At 46.2% G+C, this 16,452-nt stretch overlaps 1 protein-coding gene across 2 annotated transcripts in view; it reads right to left on the reverse strand.

Moving 5' to 3' along the window:
• Positions 1-16,452, reverse strand: part of MICU2 (mitochondrial calcium uptake 2) — an 80,248-nt gene that overhangs the window by 25,938 nt on the left and 37,858 nt on the right. For both annotated transcript variants that reach the window (XM_047756517.1, XM_047756518.1), the window contains exons 5-6: positions 10,570-10,617; positions 9,326-9,408 (exon numbers count right to left, since the gene is read on the reverse strand). In XM_047756517.1, the coding sequence (XP_047612473.1) occupies positions 9,326-9,408; positions 10,570-10,617 (131 nt within the window). The remainder of the gene's footprint in view (positions 1-9,325; positions 9,409-10,569; positions 10,618-16,452) is intronic.

Here is a 16,452-nt window from a genome sequence, read left to right on the forward strand (position 1 = left end):
GCCACCTGAAATTGACGCGCTGCGTCATGCTCTGCGGGCTCTGCAGTTTAGTGCTGTGTCCTCACACCAGCACGAAGAACATCTTACGGGCTTAGAAGGCTGAGCTTTATAACCTTAAAGAGAAAAATCGGTGGTGCATTCGAACATACTCTTTTTCTTGTTTTCTTACTTCACAGGTTAATCATCCGAGAGCTTTCCAAACATTAAAGGAAAAAAACTGTTGTGCTCAGAAAGTGTTTTATAAATTCAGCGTGTTACACTATTATGTTTAAAGAATCTGAAAGACTTTTTTTTTTTTTTTTTTTAAGGGCCGCACCCACGGCACATGGAGGTTCCCAGGCCAGGGGTCTCATCAGAGCTGCAGCTGCCGGCCTACACCGCAGCCACAGCAACACGGGATCTGAGTCGCGTCTGCGACCCACGCCACAGCTCACGACAACGCTGGATCCTTAACCCACTGAGCGAGGCCAGGGATCGAACCCACAACTTCATGGATGCTGGTCAGATTCATTAACCACCGAGCCACGACAAGAACTCCTCTGACTCTGGAAGACTTTGGAGGCAGGTGAGCTCAGCTACTTGGGGAGGAGCTGTCCCCCTGGTGAAGGAGGCCGTGCAGGGTCTGCTGCTCAAGTCTCTCGGACTCGGAACCACACCGCGGCCGCAATGCTGCACGGACGTTACTCTCTCACCTTTGACAACGGGGATGCTGTGACCTCTACAGGCTGCTGTAAAGATTTAGTAATACGACAACGTGTCATAAAGCCAGCTCTCAAAAGAGCGAGTCTTCGTTTCTCTGCGGTCGGTCAGCACTATTACCCTGAGTCAGGCTGGGTGGACAGTAGTGGCTGCTCCTGGCTTCGGCTTCGCCTTCATTTCTCTCATCTGACTGGAAGGCAGGCTCCATGGCGCGTGTCCCAACACCTCTGGGAGCACTTCCTACCTCTCACTCCTAGCTGAAACCTGGACGAGTGCAGCAGCCCGGGGGCCTTCCGCCTCCACCCTCTGAGTTCACCCTTCCTACTGTGCCCAGAGACGAGTCTGGAGCACTGCCGCGCCTGCTGGTCCCTGAGGGCCATGCTGTCCACCTCCTAGGAGCCTCTGCACACTGCAGCCGCACAACTGCAATAGTTTGTTTGCCTGCTGCACTTGTGGCAGGTGGGTTCCCAGGCCAGGAACTGAACCTGTGCCACAGCAGTGACAATATGGGGTCCTTTACCCACTGAGCCACCCAGGAACTCCCCAACAATGGTTTTACAGTGGCCTGTACGGGTCACGTCCCCAGGGACCCTTAGTGATGGCCATTCATCACTGTTCCCATCAAACAGAGCAAAATAGTTACTTCCTTTCTTTTTTGGCTGAACCCGCAGCATTATGGAGGCTCCTGGGCGAGCGACTGAATCGGAGCTGAAGCTGTGACCTACGCCACAGCAGCAGCAACACTGGATCCTTCATCCACTGTGCCGGGCTGGGGACCCCATCGGCACCTCCACAGAGACAAGCTGGATCGTTAACCCACTGCGCCACAGGGAGAGCTCCAGGCTTGGTACTTCTGCTTTCCTCTGCCTGAACGGAAGTGAATTCAAAGCTTAACTCAGGCCGTTTATCTAGTATTTCCTCTCGTCCTGGCTCTGTATTTTTCACGCGCAGTCCTGCCTAAGTAAGAGCTATGATATCTGGAAAGCCTTGGTTCTCTTTAATATGTCTGTTCACAAGTGCCTTCACCTTCTTGGTAGAATCCCAAGCTGCTTTTCATAAACCAGCTGGTGATCAGTAAGCAGCGATAAACCACCCACGCTGCTTCTTTGGAGACAAGTAGATATGCTAATGTTTGTTCACAGTGATTTTCTAAGTAAACACATCTTTCTCAATTCAACTCCGTATCTCTTACACATAACGGTATAAATATATAAATACATGAAACATTCCAAGACTCTTTTTTTAAACTTGCTTTTTAGGGCCACACCTGTGGCATATGGAAAGCTTCCCAGGCTGGGGTTGAATCTTTAAGCAGTTAAATGGTACAGTTTTCTCTACAGCTACCTATTAACATTTAAATTCCACTGCTTGGAGAAAATGAAATCTATAAGACGTTTCCCTGAATAATACGTAAAACCTCATGTAGCTAGAGGTACACTTCAGGCAACTTCAATCTTCTGGACTCTTCCAGCTTTCTTTCTTGTGCTGTACACCCAGGAGTCAGAGAAACCTTTTCAGCATTTGAGACAAGTGTCAGAAGGAACATGCAGTAAATATGCTAAAAATTTCTCAGCATCTATAGTCTGATACATTCTAAAGCAGTGCTGACCAAGAGAAGTATGACAGAGCCATATAAGTGATTTCCAATTTTTTTTTTCATTTTTTTTGTCTTCTTGCCATTTCTTGGGCCGCTCCCGTGGCACATGGAGGTTCCCAGGCTAGGGGTCAAATCGGAGCTGTAGCCACCGGCCTACGGCAGAGCCACAGCAACGTGGGATCCGAGCCACGTCTGCAACCTACACCACAGCTCACGGCAACGCCGGGTCGTTAACTCACTGAGCAAGGCCAGGGATTGAACCCGCAACCTCATGGTTCCTAGTCGGATTCGTTAACCACTGCGCCACGACGGGAACTCCGATTTCCAATTTTTTTAGTAGCCACATTAAAAAAGTAAAAAGGCAAATATGTACCACAGTGTTTACCACACACTGACTACTTAGAAAAATCACAATGAATTAATGGGGACACACCTAAATGACTAATTTAGGACTTTTTCTGTCTTTTTGGGGTGGCACCCACAGCACATGGAAGTTCCCACGATACTGGTCGTATTGGAGCTATAGTCGTCGGCTTACGCCACAGCCACAGCAACGTGGGATCTGAGCCGTGTCTGTGACCTGCACCTCAGCTCACGGTAACCTTGGATCCTTAACCCACCGATCGAGGCCAGGGATCGAAACTGCGTCCTCATGGATGCTAGTCAGATTTGTTTCCCCTGAGCCATGACGGGAACTCCCTAATTTATGACTTTTTAAAAAAGCCTTTGAGGGAATGCCCATCGTGGTGCAGCAGAAACGAATCCGACTAGGAACCATGAGGTTCCGGGTTCGATCCCTGGCCTTGCTCAGTGGGCTAAGGATCTGGCGTTGCTGTGAGCTGTGGTGTAGGTCACAGATGCGGCTCGGATCCTGAATGGCTGTGGCATAGGCTGGCAGCTGTAACTCCAACTGGACCCCTAGCCTGGGACCCTCCATATGCCATGGGGGCAGCCCTAAAAACAAACAAACAAAGCCTTTGAGATATGTCTCAAATGGAACGCTCTTGTATTGCTGGTGGGATGTGGAGTGGTACACAGATTTTGGGAAGCAAAACTGCCAGCTTCCTAATTTGTACTTATCATACTTAGCACAGGACCCAGCAATTCCCTTCCCACATACTTCATCAAAGAAAACATGGTCACCCAAAGACCTGGCTGTGAATATTCACAGCCGCTATATTCCTAAGAGCCCCTACCTGGCAACAACCCAAACAGTCACCACCAAGTGACGAGATAAACAGATCACATCCACACAATAAAACACTGCTCGGCGATCAAAAGGAGCACACCACTGGCAAACACAACAACGGGGAGGAGTCTGCGTCAAACGAAGGGTGGATGCGCTCTGATTCCATCACGCGAAAGGCTGGAAGGGAGCCCACCTGTGCCGAGAGGAAGCAGCCCGCGGGCTGCGGCTGGCAGCTGCGCGGGAGGGAGTGAGGGACTGGCTCTAAGGGCACAGGAGGCCTTTCTGGAGCTGGAATATTGCAGCTCTGCGCCAGGAGGCTAGTGACATGAGCACGTCACCTTGCCGGTCATCCAGCTGAACCCGTAACCTGGGCGTCGACTGTCCGCAAAGCACATCCTGATCTGGAAACACCTCTGACAAGGACCCACACCCCAGGCTTCGCCAACTTGCGTCCTAAAATGTTTGGTTTTATATGTAAGAAATGATCTCAAAGATGAGAAACAGGCTAGAGCGGAAAAGATCTCAGAGAAGACGTTTCTAAAGCAGCAGGATCATAAAAATTAGGTTTATAAATATTTAACAGCTTTGGAAATTATCTGGAAGGGGTGTACCGAGCGTATAAATCTACGGATGAGGGTGTCTAGGGTAAATGAACATGCATGAGTGGGCAGTGAAGCGGCAGGAAGTTCTCAGCGTCTCAGCTTGAAGTGCTGCAGGACCATCTACCGAGGCCAGTGTCAGCAGCTGCACTATTTTAAAAAGTCTGTTAAACTGGGGAATCATCTTAAAAAATAAAGATCCCTACATAAACAAGTATTATAATTAACTGAAATACATAACATAAATTTTAGAACCAAGGCCTTTTCTTTGGACTGAGGCCACTGATTGAAATTACTTATATGTCTTGCCTAAGAATATAAAAATAATTTATCCTCTGGAGTTTCCAGTCTCATTTTTGTTCAAGTGCACTAAAAATGTAAAACAGGTGAAATTAATTATCTCGAAACAATGACTTTATCACATATTCAATATAAAAATTGGTATTTTATATCCCTTTCTTTTTTCCTTCAAAATCCAGGTATGTTCCACAAGGTATCAGATACTATATTTCACTGGAACTACAGGCACACCTTGTTTTACACGCTTTGCAGATTTTGCGTTTTTTACCAAGTGAAGTTTTGTGACAACCCTGCATGTCAGCTGATGATTAGCATTTGTCAGCAATAAAGTACTTTTAAAATTTTTATTTATTTTTTGTTTTTGGCCATATGTGTGGGATGTGGAAGCTCCCAGGCCAGGAGTCAAACCTGTGTCACAGAACTGATACAAGCTACTGTAGTGACAACGCAGGATCCTTAACCTGCTGAGCTGCACAGGAACTCCAGCAATGACGTATTTTTAAATTAAAGCATACACACTGTTTAAGACATAATGCTGGGGTGGTTCGGCAGGTTAAAAACCCGACTAGCATCCCTGAGGACAAGGGTTCAATCCGTGGCCTTGCTCAGCAGGTTAAGGATCTGGCGTTGCTGGGGCTGTGGTGTGGGCTGGCACCTTCAGTTTCAAGTTGACCCCCTAGCCCGGGAACTTCTACATGGGGCAGGTGTGGCCCAAAAAGGAAAGAAAAAAACCAACACAATGCTATTACACACTTACTAGACCACAGTACAGTGTAAACAAAACTTTCATCTGCCTCGGGAAGCTGAAACATTGGTGACTTGCTTTCTTGTGGTGGTCTGAAACCAAACCCACAATTACTCCAATTTCTGTACTTGACCTGTACTTAAGATTTCATAAAGTTTACAAAAGTAAATGAAAGTAACAATTAAAAAGTAGATTCGGAGTTCCCGTCGTGGCGCAGCAGAAATGAATCCAACTAGGAACCATGAAGTCGTGGGTTCAATCCCTGGCCTCGCTCAGTGGGTTAAGGATCTGGCGCTGCCATGAGCTGTGGTGTAGGTCGCAGATGCGGCTTGGATCTGGTGTTGCTGTGGCTGTGGTGTAGGCTGGCGGCTACAGCTGTGATTCGACCCCTAGCCTGGGAACCTCCATATGCCATGGGTGCAGCCCTAAAAGGACAAAAAGACAGAAAAACCCTAAAATAAAATAAAAATAAAAAGTAGTCACGTCCTCACACTATTTCAAACATACTTGAAAATTTGCCAGTATCTGAAGGGAATGACAGTTTTTAAATTTAAAATTAATTAAAATTGAAACACTCCAGTTTCTTAGTCCCAAGTCACACTTCAGAGGCGTCACAGCCCCCGCGGCTCCCGGCTACTTGATGAACAGCGCAAGCACAGACTCCGTGTACAGAGGGATCATTTCAACAAGCCGGGTTGTCTGCCTTCCCCATATGCTGGGGACTGGAAGAAAAACACAGATGACAAGAAGGGACCCGTTTTCTCCGTGAGGTCTCTTCTAGATTAAGAACAGCGAGGTCTGCCTGGTGTACACTCCAGTTTATATGCACTGACAGACTTCAAAAAAATTTTTATTTTAAAATGATTATTTTTTCAACTATAGCTGGTTTATAGTGTTCTGTCAATTTTCTCCTGTACAGCAAGGTGACCCAGTCACACATACATGTATACATTCTGTTTTCTCACATTATCCTGCTCCATCACAAGTGACTAGACAGAGTTCCCAGCGCCACACAGCAGGATCTCATTGCTTAGCCATTCCGAAGGCAGGAGTCTGCATCTATTAACCCCAAGTTCCCAGTCCATCCCCCGCCATCCCCCTCCCCCTTGGCATCCACAAGTCTGTTCTCCACGTCCATGACTTTCTTTTCTGTGGAAAGGTTCATTTATGCCATATATTAGATGCCAGATATAAGTGATATCATATGGTATTTGTCTTTCTCTTCATGACTTACTTCACTTAGTATGAGAGTCTCTAAGTTGCAACCATGTTGCTGCAAATGGTATTATTTTGTACTTTTTTATGGCTGAGTAGTATTCCATTGTGTATATACACCACATCTTCTTAATCCAGTCATCTGTCGATGGACATTTAGGTTGTTCCCATGTCTTGGCTATTGTGAATAGAGCTGCAGTGAACATGCGGGTGCATGTGTCTTTTTCAAGGAAAGTTTTGTCCGGATATATGCCCAAGAGTGGGATTGCTGGGTCATATGGTAGTTCTCCACATAGTTTTCTAAGGTACGCCCATACTGATCTCCACAGTGGCTGTACTAGCTGACATTCCCACCAACAGTGCAGGAGGGTTCCCTTTTCTCCACACCCCCTCCGGCATTTGCTATCTGTGGACTTACTAATGATGGCCATTCTGACTGGTGTGAGGTGTGACCTCCTAATAGTTTTGATTTGCATTTCTCTAATAATCAGTGATGCTGAGCATTTTTTCATGAGCTTGTTGGCCACCTGCATATCTTCTTTGGAGAAATGTCTGTTCAGGTCTTTTGCCCATGTTTCAGTTGGGTTGTTCGCTTTTTTTGCTGTTGAGTTGCGTAAGTTGTGTATCTTAGAGATTAGGCATCATTTGAAACTATTTTCTCCCATTCTCTAAGTTGTCTTTTTTTTTTTTATGGTTTCCTTTGTTGTGCAAAAGCTTGTCAGTTTGACTAGGTCCCACTGGTTTATTTTTGCTTTTATTTCTGTTGCTTTGGGAGACTGACCTGAGAAAACATTTGTAAGGTTGCTATCAGAGAATGTTTTGCCTATGTTCTCTTCCAGGAGTTTGATGGTGTCTTGTCTTAGGTTTAAGTCTTTAAGCCATTTTCAGTCTATTTTTGTGCATGGTGTGAGGTGTGATCTAGTTTCATTGATTTACATGCAGCTGTCCAGTTTTCTCAGCACCACTTACTGAAAGACTGTCCTTTTCCCATTTTATATTCTTGCCTCCTTTGTCAAAGATTAATTGACCATAGGTGTCCGGGTTTATTTTCTGGGTTCTTCATTCTGTTCCTTTGGTCTGTATGTCTGTTTTGGCACCAGTACCACACTGTCTTGATGACTGTGGCTTTGTAATAGTGCCTGAAGTCTGGGAGAGTTATGCCTCCTACTTGGTGTTTGTTTCTCAGGATTGCTTCAGCAATTCTGGGTCTTTTGTGGCTCCATACAAGTTTTTGTATGGTTTGTCCTAGTTCTGTGAAAAATGTCATGGGTGATTTGATAGGGATTGCACTGAATCTGTAGATTGCTGTAGGTAGTGTGGCCATTTTTACAATATTAATTCTTCCAACCCAGGAGCATGGAATATCTCTCCGTTTCTTTGAATCCTCTCTAGTTTTCTTGCTTAATGTTTTATAGTTCTGCGCATATAAGTCTTTCGCCTCCTTGGTCAGGTTTATTCCCAGGTATTTGATTTTTTTGGGTGCAATTTTAAAACGTACAGTATTTTTGTATCCATTTTCTAATATTTCATTGTTAGCATACAGAAATGGGACTGATTTCTGAATGTCAATCTTATATCCTGCTACTTTGCTGAATTTGTTGATCAGTTTGAGTAGTTTTTGGGGTTGAGTCCTTAGGGTTTTCTACATATCGTATCATGTCATCTGCATGCAGTGACAGTTTTACCTCTTCTCTTCCAATCTGGATGCCTTTAATTTCTTCTGTTTGCCTGACTGCCACGGCTAGGACTTCCAGTACTATGCTGAACAGAAGCAGTGAGAGTGGGCACCCTTGTCTTGTTCCAGGTGTTAGTGGGAAGGCTTTCGGCTCTTCTCCATTGAGTGTTATATCTGCTGTGGGTTTGTCGTAAATGGCTTTGATTACGGTAAGGTGTGTTCCCTCCATAACCACCTTGGTAAGGGTTTTTATCATGAATGGAAGCTGGACTTCGTCAAAGGCTTTTTCTGCATCTACTGAGATGATCATGTGGTTCCTGAGTTTTCTTTTGTTAATGTGCTGTATGATGACTGATTTGCATATGTTGAACCAAACTTTTTTTTAAACTGTCTCATTAGTTCTTTTTTTTTAAAGTACAGTTGAGGAATTGCTGTGGTGGTTTAGCAGTAACGAACCTGACTAGCACGCATGAGGACTGGGGTTCGATCCCTGGCCTTGCTCAGTGGGTTAAGGACCTGGCGTTGCCGTGGGAGCTGTGGTGTAGGTCACAGACGAGGCTTCGATCCCGCCTTGCTGTGGCTGCAGTGTAGGCCGGCAGCTGTCGCTCCGATTGGACCCCTAGCCTGGGAACCTCCACATGCCTCGGGAGCAGTCCTGAAAAGCAAAAACAAAGGACGTCTGATTTAGAGTGTGGCGCCCATTTCTGCCGTAGGCCAAGCGACTGAGAGGTACATTTGTTCCCACCCTCTCTCACTGACACACTTGCTGACATTACCATCGACTTCCTTGGACAGAGTGAAATCTGCTGGTGTGTCAGAGTCACGTCTCCGGAACTGTCACTTAAACACATTTTTTTAGCTTTTCAATGATCGACCATCACAAATTCCTGGAAAATTTGTACCATTTATAACTATTGTGGCTTTTTCATTTTTTTTTTCCCTACTCTTTATGAAGGCTTAAGGTTTTATTTTTCTTATTCCTTTTTTTGGCAGGGTTGTGAGAAAAATGTTCAATGTATCCATGAAGTTTTCTGTTACATTATCATTGGCTGAAACCATAAGAATAAAAACTAAAAAACGTACATGCTTAAGCTCCTTTCTCCTTTTGGAATCTCACACTCTGTCCTCTAACTGTTTCCTCAAGGCTGTATGACAAAAAACTTAATATTTTTGAATGTATAAATGATTTCTTGACCTTTCAGAGTATAAGCAATAGATCTAATTTTCATTTTAATGGAAATGTAAAATTATCACATGAGCATTCAGGTGTTTTATGACAAACCAAAAACAACTAGAGTTGACTTACCTTAAAAAATTCCTTTTTTTCAACCATCTCATCACCATCCGCATCCAGCATTTTAAATGCAACATGAAACCCTGAATGTGGTTCTGCAAGTGAAAAATGAGTAATACTGTTGGTGAAATGCAAGTTACCTGAAGACCTATAGGGTCTTCAAACTTGAAACCAGCTCAGAGAGAGGGTACGAAAAAGCGCCCGAAACGGAGGAAAGCAATCTCTTCTCGGGAGAGCAATTTTCGAAGGCTGGGGTGTTTCCACGGTGTGCCACCCACATTAAGCGTTCTGCCCTTCAAAGCAAAATTCATTCGAGAACTCTATTTATTTCTTCAGCTCTACTAGCGGCTTGCCTCTATGCTTAGAGTTCCTTGGCTATTTCCACACTGATTACTACTCTTTATCTCCCTTGCTCAAGAGTAGATTTTTGTAAACAAGGGTTTTGAAATCGTTTTAGACTGAGAGAAACACTGTAAATCTGGACAGCGAGCTCCCAAAGCCCTTCCTGAAGCTTCCTCTCAGGTCTGCATCCGATGTAACCACAGAACCTTTATGAAAACTAGGGAGTTAGCACTGGGGTGTCATTTTCAATAAAACTGCAGACGTTATTTGGAGTTCACGTTTTTCCCACTCTAAGGTCAATCCCAAGAGAACATGCCGCATTCAGCTGCTGGGCTGGCAAAGCTTCCAACCGTTCCTTGACTTTCACAACCGACAGTGTGAACAGGACGGTCAGGAACGCTGCAGCGTCAGACAAGGGACTTTTAACCTTCCCAAGTGAGCTCTGATTCTTCTGTTCAACAGGCCTTCGGTTAAGGAAGCAACGTTGTGAGAAGCCAGACAGCAGAGGAGGCAGAGAGTCAAATCCAACCGCATCATCACGCAGGCACAGAAACCGAGGCACCAATAACATTTTATAATTAAAAAATTTTTTAAATTTATTATTATTCTTTTTGCTTTTTAGGGCCACACCCACGGCATATGGAGGTGCCCAGGCTAGGGGTCCCATCGGGGCTACAGCTGCTGGCCTGCACCACAGCCACAGCAACGCCAAATCCTTAACTCACTGAGCGAGGCCAGGGATAGAACCCGTGTCCTCATGGTTCCTAGTCGGATTCGTTTCTGCTGCACCGTGATGGGAACTCCCGCCAACAACATTCTTAATGATAAAACCCTAAATGCCAAGTTTCTAAAATCCGGTTTGGTAAGAACAGAGAATTGGACACGATCACTGAGAAAAATTGTGGGGAACTTACTAGTAAGGATTGTGAGCAAGAAAAGATACTCGGTGTACGAAATCAGCCCTGAAAGAGAGAAAATAAACACATCAGCAATTGGGTTTTAGATGGTTTAGAAATAATCACACATACACCATAGGGAACCTTCGCCTAATTAAAACGCACGTACATTTTTACTTTAAATTGCCTGTCTCTGGAAGAGTGGAAAACTTGCCAGGGAGAGTTGGGTACAGAGCTCATCCTAAAAAGAGGAGGCGGTCTCACCAGGTCCCTGCCTCCAGTGAGGAAGAGGAGTGGCTGCTGTCCACCGCCAGCTTCAATTCCCGTGGCGTTTTGTGTCTTTTCTACTCAGCTGTTACTACCCATACAACTCGGCCAATGTCGAGGTCCAGCAGAATGACAGAGATTTGGACACACCAAGGGGCGAGCCATGCTATGCCAAGGGAAGCAATTAAATCTGTGCAGCAGCGCCTCGCTTGTCTTTGGGACCCCGTCTTCCCCGTTCGCAGCCCGGGGGGATGACCCATCTTCAACTCCAGGCAGATGCTGATGGGCCCGAGCAAACGGTCCATTCCTGGGAAGCTGCCCAGCAAAGCTATGGGGCCTGCGGCAGGGACTGGGCTGCAGGGGCCAGGCTGGAGGCACCGTGTGGGGCTCCTGTGGAGAATGCGGGGTCACCTGCTCCACCTCCCTGAGGCTGTGATGATGACAGAGTGTGTCTCGTAGGAAAGTGAGGCCGGGACCAGAGCCAGCGCCGGGAGACTGAGGATGGAGCCCGACTCTAAGAGGAAGGCCTTCGAGGTGGATGCAGGTGCTGTCTGAGCCCTGGATTGAGCTGCGCTCGAAGCAGGATCCAGGTCTGGCCACTAAATAAGTTTCCTTCTCTGCCTGAGTGGATGGAGTCAGGTAATGAAAAGCACAATAAATACAGAAACAGTGCAAGGCATAGATTCCTGATAAACTAAACAAAATTTTCCCTCTGGATAATAAGCTTGATTTAATAGCAAAACACAATCAAAAAAAAATATACTGGGAGTTCCTGTTGTGGCTCAGTGATTAACGAACTTGACTAGTGTCCATGAGGACATGGGTCTGATCCCTGGCTTTGCTCAATGGGTTAAGGGTCCAGCGTTGCTGGGAGCTGTGGCAAAGGTCGAAGACATGGCTCGGATCTGGCGTTGCTGTGACTGTGGTGTAGACGGCAGCTGTAGCTCTGATAAGACCCCTAGCCTGGGAACCTCCACCTGCGGCACGGGCAGCCCTAAAAAGACAAAAGACAAAAACCAACAGAAAACCATGTATTTACTACACCTGACAGATCATCAGTAATTCCCGAATGTCATCAAATTCAAATCAGGCTTACAAATGTCTGTTTCACAACTTTTTCTTTTGATTTCTTTTTAAAATCATTATAGCTGATTTATAATGTGTAAACCAAGTGTACCTTTCTTCTGCGCAGCAAAATGACTCAGTTATACTCGCATGTGTGTGTTCTTTTTCTTTTTTTCTTTTCGCCTTTTAGGGCTGCACCCATGGCATATGGAAATTCCAGGCTAGGGGTCGAATTAGAGATGCAGCTGTCGGCCTACACCACAGCCACAGCAACGCACAATCCGAGCTGCGCCTGCGACCTAAACCACAGCTCACGGCAACGCTGGATCCTTAACCCACCGAGTGACACCAGGGATCAAACCTCATGGTTCCTAGTTGGGTTCGTTTCCACAGCACGACAGGAACTCCTATTCTTTTTCATATTCTTTTCCATTATGGCTTTTTTGGGCCACAACCACGCATGCGGAAGTTCTGGGGCCAGGAACTGAACCTGCGCCACACAAGTGAGCTGAGCAACAGTGGGATCCTTAACCTGCTGAGCCACCAGGGAACTCCTCCACTATGGTTTATCACAGGTTATTCAGTTCTCTGTGCTGTACGGCAGCACCCTGTTTCTCAGAGTTATTTTCTGTCTGTGTGGGGGGGTCTTTTTAGGGCTGCACCATAGATAGTTCTCAGGCTAGGGATCTACTCAGAGCTGCAGCTGCCGGCCTACACCACAGCTCATGGCAATGCCAGATCCTTAACCCACTGAGTGCGGCCAGGGAGCAAACCGAGTCCTCACGGACACAAGTCGAGTTTATTACTGCTGAGCCCCGACGGGAACTCCGATATACACACATGCTTTTTCATATTCTTTTCCATTGTGGTTTATCGCAGGATACTGAATACAGTTCTCCATGCAAAGAGTACACTACCTCTGCTAGTTATGATACAGTATCCATTTTGATAATTCTTTTATGTGGTCAAGTAGAATACTCTAAATTGCTCCAACTGTAGCTAAATTTTAGTAATTTCAGGATGACTTCATTAACACCCACAGAGGAGAGTATCTGGAAGCAAGGGCATCTGCTGAATCTTTCCTACAAACTCGTCAGTGTTGTTTCCTTGAGTCTGAAGGTACATTTCAACTCTTGCATTTCAGAGAAAATAAAAAATCACTGTTGTTAAGTCTTCCCTTAAGACTTCTTCTTGTTCTGTTTCCTGTAAGTTAGAGGTGGGGAGACGATGGGTTCAATGACTACTTAGGACGCAAAATGAGAGCGATGAGTTTGACTGTGTGTGAAGGATGGGAGGGCAGAGAGGGGCCAGAGGTACTTCTGGGTTTCAGACAGAGAGCTGGCTGAAAGCTCCAGTACCAAGTAAGACAAAAACAAAGCCGTGGTTACGGGAAGCCAGCCCTGGGGGGTCGGTGGGGAGCAGCTCGCACTCGGCCTTTTCACGGTCCTCCAACCCCGGGAGCCCTGCAGCCCTGCCGCGTCTCCCCGCAGCCGCGCGGCTCTCTGGTCATCCCGACTCCGTGGCCGTCGTCCCTGTGAGTCCAGCGCTGTGGGATGGCCTGTGGGAACGGCCGGAGGTCAGGGTAACTGCTCCTGCAGCGGCCTGGCGCGGGCTTCCCACCCTCCTCTCCGACTCCGAGACGCAGGCTCTCGCTCGCCCTCTCGCTCGCTCTCGCTCTCTCTCTCTCTTGCTCTCGCTCGCTCTCGCTCTCGGGCGGTCATCTGTGCCTTCGGCTAAGCACGTTTCAAGCCCCCTCTCCTCCTCCTCCTCCTTCTATTTCTCCTACTAACATCCTCATGGACTTGGCCTAAAGGAAAAAAAATCAGCTCTTCTGCAGTGGGCCTCCACCTCCTGTTTATTTCGGAAGAGTCCATCCAGCTGGTCTGCAGCCTTTTGGCCAAGATCAAGTGTGGAACAGTCCGTCACCAAGGGCCTCTCCCAGTCGGCCAGAAATACTCACTTTTTATTCCTTAAGAAATCTAGGAAGTGTGCGAGGCCCCTGTTCCTTCTGAGACCATAAAGAGTCTTCTAGCCTGTAAAGAACAGGCAGCAAGGACTATGCAGGGAGGAAAATGTGTGAGCGGCTGATGAATTTCTCTCTTTGATATTCAGAGAGTGTATATACAGAGATCTGGGCATCTAACTAAAAGTAAAAGAAAATAAATAACAAAGTAACTAATCGTCAACTAATCATATTTCCCAGTTTCCTCTGAAAACAAAGATCTATTTGCTCCCCCCGTGCTCCAGGAGCAGCAAAGGAAGCACATGGGAGTTTCCACTGTGGCTCAGTAGGTTAAGAAGTGACGAGGATCCATGAGGATGCAGGTTGGATCCCTGACTTCGCTTAGTGGGTCAAGGATCTGGCGTTGCTGTGAGCTGTGGTGTAGATCACAGATGCAACTCGGATCTGGCGTTGCTGTGGCTGTGGTGTAGGCCGGCAGCTGCAGCTTCGATTCAACTGCTAGCGTGGGAACTTCCACCTGCTGCAGGTGCAGCCATAGGAGAAAAAAAAAAAAAAGGATATACAGAGCACACTCCTTCTTCCAGAGACCAGAGCCACGATTCCTGATGCAGCCACAGTCCGGAAGAACCTCTAACTCAGCACGTGGACTGAGGATCCCCCTCCCACCTGCCGACGTGGAAACTGCCCCACGAATCCCACTGCTGGAGGCAGAGGCGGGATGAAAGAATGGTAGCCTTGGAGGAGTTCCCGTCGTGGCGCAGTGGTTAACAAATCCGACCAGGAACCATGAGGTTGTGGGTTCGATCCCTGGCCTTGCTCAGTGGGTTAAGGATCTGGTGTTGCCGTGGGCTGTAGTGTAGGTTGGAGAAGTGGCTTGGATCTGGCGTTGCTGTGGCTGTGGTGTAGGCCAGCAGCTGTAGCTCTGATTCTGTCCCTAGCCTGGGAACCTCCATATGCCACAGGTGCAGCCCTAAAAGGACAAAAGACAAAAAAAAAAAAGATATTTTGTGTTCAATTCTGCCATAATTAGACTTAATTACTTCGATTGCATTTTATAGCTAAAGTACTTTGAAATAACTGTACCTCATATTAAATACGGTAATGTATTGAGTAATTTCAATTAAATAATATCTAGTTCAGAAAAAGAAAAAATATTCTCTACAACAGCTGCAAATCATTAAGTATTAAGTTTATAAAATTCTTTTTTTTTGGACTTTTTTAAAATAATTTTTTTATTGCGGGAGTTCCCGTCATGGCACAGTGGTTAACGAATCCGACTAGGAACCATGAGGCTGCGGGTTCAATCCCTGGCTTCGCTCAGTGGGTTAAGGATCTGGTGTTGCCGTGAGCTGTGGTGTAGGTCGCAGACGTGGCTCGGATCCCACATTGCTATGGCTGTGGCGTAGGCCGGTGGCTACAGCCCCGGATCAACCCCTGGCCTGGGAACCTCCATATGCCACGGGAGCAGCCCAAGAAATAGCAAAAAGACAAAAAAAAAAAAATTTATTGCTATGTCCCCAGTACAATTTTTTAAGCTTATAAAATTCTTGGTCATTAGGAGACAGAAATTTCACTGAGTTTATCTTAGAAGTAATTTACATCCAAAGAATATGTTTTAATGAAAAAGAAGTAAAAATTAGATAATTCCATGTTTTTATTCAGATGTTGACACAGATGATGTATCCTTTTTAAAATTTACAAAGGCATTTTTGCCAAATGGATTTAATTTTCTGGATTAAATAATACCAACTGGAGTTTCCACTGTGGCTCAGTGGTAACCAACCCGACTAGTATCCCTGAGGATGTGGGTTCAATCCCTGGCCTTGCTCAGTGGGTTATGGATCCAGGGTTGCTGTGAGCTGTGGTGTGGGTCACAGACGTGGCTCAGATTCCGCCTTGCTGTGGCTGTGGTGTTGGCCGGCAGCTGCAGCTCCGATTGGACCCCTCGCCTGGGAACTTCCATTTGCTACAAGTGCGGCCTTAAAAAGACAAAAACCACGCCAACTAATTGTAAGTAGGAGAAAGATGAATATAAATTATTTAAAAGTGTTGTTCTGTTGTTATCGACTGATGGACTGGCTGCAGTGTGCAGCAGCTGGATGTGCGATCTCAGTTCCCAGATCAGGGACTGAACTGGGCTGCAGGAGTTAAGAAGTCCTAACCACTAGACCACCAGAGCACCCCTGGAAAACATCTTAAAACACATGTAAGCCTTCCAACTTTCAATGCCCAGAAAGGCTCACGGAAGTTACTACGTAACAGAAATATTCAAGGGCTCCAGGAATCAGAATTATTTGTAATTAGCATGCACAATAATGAATTTTTTAAAAAGTATAGTTGATTCACAATGTTGTGCCAATTCTCCTATACAGCAAAGTGATTCAGTCATACATACATACATACGCATTCTTTTTAAACTAATTAATTTCATTTTTTTTTGTCTTTTGAGGGCTGCACCCATGGCATATAGAAGTTCCCAGGCTAGGGGTTGAATCAGAGCTACAGCCACCGGCCTACGCCACAGCCACAGCAACGCCAGGTCCGAGCCGTGTCTGCAACCTACACCACAGCTCACGGCAATGCCGGATCCCTAACCCACTGAGCAA

This window comes from Phacochoerus africanus, chromosome 13, assembly GCF_016906955.1.
Source record: "Phacochoerus africanus isolate WHEZ1 chromosome 13, ROS_Pafr_v1, whole genome shotgun sequence".
NCBI classification, from domain to species: Eukaryota; Metazoa; Chordata; class Mammalia; order Artiodactyla; family Suidae; genus Phacochoerus; species Phacochoerus africanus.